Source organism: Tupaia chinensis, unplaced genomic scaffold (assembly GCF_000334495.1).
Source record: "Tupaia chinensis unplaced genomic scaffold, TupChi_1.0 Scaffold141036_1, whole genome shotgun sequence".
Lineage (NCBI taxonomy): Eukaryota > Metazoa > Chordata > Mammalia > Scandentia > Tupaiidae > Tupaia > Tupaia belangeri.
In genome coordinates this window covers 434072-438892 of record NW_006200903.1, presented here as the reverse complement: position 1 = coordinate 438892, position 4821 = coordinate 434072, and the positions used below count along the sequence as shown (strand labels likewise).

The window sequence follows — 4821 nt, the reverse complement described above, 5'->3', positions numbered from 1 at the left end:
CCGCAGTGGCCGGCGCCGCAGCGAGGAGCCATGGGCAACATCTCCTCCAACATCTCGGCCTTCCAGTCCTTGCACATCGTCATGCTGGGCTTGGACTCGGCCGGCAAGACCACGGTGCTCTACCGGCTGAAGTTCAACGAGTTCGTGAACACCGTGCCCACCATCGGCTTCAACACCGAGAAGATCAAGCTGAGCAACGGTACGGCCAAGGGCATCAGCTGCCACTTCTGGGACGTGGGCGGCCAGGAGAAGCTCAGGCCGCTGTGGAAGTCCTACAGCCGCTGCACGGACGGCATCATCTACGTGGTGGACTCGGTGGACGTGGACCGGCTGGAGGAGGCCAAGACGGAGCTGCACAAGGTGACCAAGTTCGCCGAGAACCAGGGCACACCGCTGCTGGTCATCGCCAACAAGCAGGACCTGCCCAAGTCGCTGCCGGTGGCCGAGATCGAGAAGCAGCTGGCGCTGCACGAGCTCATCCCGGCCACCACCTACCACGTCCAGCCAGCGTGCGCCATCATCGGCGAGGGCCTCACCGAGGGCATGGACAAGCTCTATGAGATGATCCTGAAACGCAGGAAGTCCCTCAAGCAGAAGAAGAAGCGGTAATGCGCCCGGCGGCGTTCGGGAGCGAGCGAGTGAGAATGAATGAATGGATGGGTGGATGGATGAGCGAGAACCCGCGCCCGCGAACAAAGACAGCAAACCAAAGCGATGCTTCCTATTCTTAGAGCGGAATCTCTGCGCCTGATGCTGGACTGGTGACTTACCCGGGTGTGACGGCCAGTGGGCAGTCTGCCCTCGACCTGCCCCCATCCCAGCTCAGGGGACCTTTTGTCTGAACGCCAGAGCTACTGATGGGTGGGGGCCACGGTGAGGAGTGGGCCCTGAGGTCTTGCTGTGCCACCCTGGGCCCCAAGGTGGAAAGCTCCCGTGTCTGAGAGACAAAAGCGATTTCTCCCTAATCTAGCAGGGCCTGAAGTTCGGGCTGCCCCGCCCCCCTTCTGGGGGTGAGGGGCAATCCACCTGTGAGTAACCTGAGGTCTGCACTTCCCAGAACCCTGGGGTACCTGTTTGGGGGCGTGTTGGCAGTGGGAGACCCTGGGGACCAGGCTCCTTGCATCCAGGGGCTGTGGAAGCTGCATCATTTAAGTCACAGGGCAGGTCCCTGTTGAAATCTCCTTATCTGGGCCCAGTGGAGGTGGTAGTTTGGGCCATCAGAGGACTGCATGGGACAACACCGCAGCTGGAGGGGCCTTGGCTGGGAATGGCCCCGAACGTGCCCGTTTCCTGGTGCTTTGTGGTGGCTACAGAAGACCAGTTTTGTTGAGAACTGCTTTTCAGCCTGGAATCCGACATCTTCCAGAAGGTCTGGACCATGTGTAGGTCATTATCACACAAAGAGACCCAATAAAAATGAAAAAGCAACTGTTGGAGGTGGTGGAGATGATGCATTTACTGTTTGCAGGATAGTTAAAGGTGTTTAAAGGGTAAGGCTCTTGGTGTAAATGCTGGATGGGGTGTGTGTGTGTGGATGCAGGGACCTCCCTCTGTACTGTGTAATCGGCAGAAATATCCAGACCCATATGTGTGGAATTTTAAATTCTCTTTAGCCTACTGATTGGTTTGGATAAGCATACCAGCTGCAGATGTGTGCTGAATTGTAAGATTTTTTTTTTTTTTTGGCAAGGGATATCTCTTGTAATACTACTGCGTGATGAAGGGTTTTCAGAAATGTTTTAAAAAAAACTTTTACAAATTAATACTCACCTTAGAAATATTCACCTTAGGAAAAAAAGACTTTGCCCTTTTATATCCCTTGACGCTGCAAGCAGCGACGTGTTCGGATTTCTAATTTGGTTCATCGTGGCCTATCTGCTTTAAGTATTTCATTACAAATGTCTCGTAGAGTATTTGATGTCATGCACCAAAAAATAAAACCCCACCTTGCTGCAAAAGCCGACCTCGTTGCATGGGTTTAAGAGCAAAGGCGATGCACGAGGATGAAGTCCTGAATTCATTCTTGTGGGGACCAGCCTGCCTTCTGCCTTCTAGCCAGCCAGCACTTCGGGCAAAAGCAAACAATGTGTGCTTGAGATCAAAGAAAGCCTGTGACGTCATGGTCGCGGGTCCTCAGGCACGTCACAGTTTACTTGAAAGAGGCTTTGGAAAATAGAGAAAGTGAAAGAAGAATAAATACATATTTTTAATAATGTAATTAAAAAAATCCTTTATAATCAGGACTGAGTCTTGGTTTGCAAAAGCTGTCATTTACCCCAAAACACAGTATCAGAAGGGAAACTTAACAACAGAACTGTTTGATTTCGATTTCCTTTTTAGACCCATGTTTGCAGGTAGAATTATGATTCCTGCCTGCTATTTTACACTTTTTTTTTGCAAAGGAGGCCTGTAGAAATTGGACACAACCATGCCTTGTGCATGTGAATTAGTCAAACTGTGACTCCAGGGTTATTGTTCATTACAAGTTCATTTAAGAACCAGAGGCAGAACTTCTGGCTTCCTGCTTGAAACCCAATTCTTCCATGAAATTTTTTAGAAACAGAAAACTAGCAGCTCATCTTTTCTCTTTCGCCGGTGTATTTGGCAGCCCTCCAATGCTGGTCTTTTTGTAGGAACTCAGTTAGAGGAAGTCTAGCTGAGCCGTGGTGAAAAACCTGCAAGATTTCAGTTTACATATCGACAGCTTATTCACTGATATCTAAATGGGCTGGTCCCATCATCTGAAGATTCTGTATAGAATTATTAAAAAAAAAAAATTCCATCATCCTTTATTTTCTTCACATGCAACAATTTCTTAAGCACTTTGACATTTTGGTAGTTCCACACTATTGAGAGAATAATATATTTATTTTGTGACATTGCAGATGCCAAATACTGTAACCTTCTCGTGCTGACCATACTTGGGTTCAAGATCACTGTTCAATTCCTGTCATGCTTTAAAGATGATGCGAGATGATTTCGTTTTCTGCATTATCAGTACTTAAGGGTGCAGTCAACTGTTAGTAATTGTGCAGTACCAGTACAGCCCTGTGGTGTATCAACTCATAGTTAAGAGTCTCAGTTGATTTCTGTAATGTTTGACCTAATAAAAACCCATTTCATCGCAGATCCAACAGAGGTAGCCCAGTTAAAATCACCTTGGATTAGTCACCTGGTTGGGGGGTCCCCGCAATTTATTGAGCAGGGACTTACTATGCTTTCTGCCCGTTGGAGAACGGATGGGTTTTGCGTAGAGGAAGGTGGCCTCTCCGTGTGGGCTTTGGAAACGTTTCCCGAGGGATACAGGGAGGCCGGTTTTGTTTCAGAACAATGCTCTTCACAGATTCTCTGTCATGGTGTTGGGACCGGGTCCCCTGGTTTCAGTTCCTGTTCTACTGCTGTAATTCTCTGTCTTGGTCATCCTTCTCTTTTGTTTCCATCCCTTTTTTAATGCATATATGATGCTGTGAACAGAAATAAATTATTTATACAATCAAACGATTGGGGATATTTTCTGTGCTTGGTGTTTCAAACTGCTCGTTCATTCTCTCGGCCTCTGTGGAGCCAGTGCCCGGGGTTCTTGCGGGTTCTAGAGCTATGCCTCTCAGCTTCGCTTTGCTGGTGTCTGTCCAGGCCGATCCTCAGTGGTGAGCTTAGTGACTCCGATGCAGGAGTCCGTGTGCATGCGAGGCCCACCCTCTGTGGCTTCTCCCTTTCTGGGTGCGGGTTCATCGGGTTGTCTCCAATCCTCATGAAAACCGGTCTCAGTGCCTGGCTCAGCCCCGGCACTCTCACTTATTAAAGAGATCACGGATTGTTAATTGCTTCATAAAAATGATCTGATTGCAAAAACTGGGAAATGACTGTGTTATCTTTTTAAAGTTTATTGTTTTATTCATGGTGGAGAGTGCGTGCACGCACAGAGGAAAATGAGCAGGTGAGAGAGAGACCACCCCTGACAGGGCCTTGTCAGGACGTGCTCCCTCTTCCCCAGCCCTCCAGCTCATTGGGTCCTAGGCACACGTGCACATGCCTGGCCTGTTTTTAAGCTGACTCAGGGATCCGAACCTGCCGTCTGCCATGTGGCTTCCAGCACTGCAGTTCAGTCGGCTGACTGTGCCCCCAGGCGGGCCGCCCTGTAGTACTATGACAATGCTGTTGATTAGGAGTGCCTCTGGGTGTGTCTCTCTACTCAATGTCTGAACTGTGGTCCTTACTTTGGAGCCTATGGGCGGTACTCCAGGACATTTTTGTTTGTTAATTATCAGAGGGGCCTGAACTCCTGAGTAAGAGAAGGAGAAAGCACCCTCCCCCTCAGTGGGGCAAGGTCACACCACAGTCCTTTTTTCTCCTTTCTCCTTCTGCAAGGATTTTGGTGTGTACTCCCGTGGCCCGGCATGTTTTCCCAGCTGCCAGGGCTAGGCCTCCAACCACAGTCAGCCATGTGGGATCTGTTCCCTTAACCACTGTGTTGCAAGACCAGCGTCGGGGAATTCCAAAACCCAGTCCTCTTTGAGAGTCGGTGTCGTAATCCTAACCCTCTGTAGGTGCAGTTAAGAAAAGGTCCACTTTCCAAAGAAGCGATTGGGCTGGAATCAAAAGAACCTGAAACAGGTGTGCCGTGTGGCGCGTGGATGCTCTCGGCAGGTATCGGGGACAAGCTTCATTGTACGTAGTAACGCTTAAGACCCCGGTGGGGTCCCCTAAGTCTGGATCCGTAAAAATGCAGTTCCAGATTCTGGCTCAAATGCTCTGGACCCCGTAGTTTTGCTCAAGTGTCTTAGCCTCTGAGCCTCTTTCCCCACAGGTAAGCAGGATCAC

General features: G+C 49.5%; 1 protein-coding gene across 1 annotated transcript; it reads left to right on the top strand.

Annotated features, from left to right (window-relative positions):
* Nucleotides 1–6: 6 nt before the first annotated feature.
* On the top strand, nucleotides 7–3498 carry ARL4C (ARF like GTPase 4C). Its single transcript, XM_006162851.2, has one exon. The coding sequence runs from the start codon at nucleotides 31–33 to the stop codon at nucleotides 607–609; it is 579 nt and encodes a 192-aa protein (XP_006162913.1). The 5' UTR covers nucleotides 7–30; the 3' UTR covers nucleotides 610–3498.
* The last annotated feature ends 1323 nt before the right edge of the window (nucleotides 3499–4821 follow it).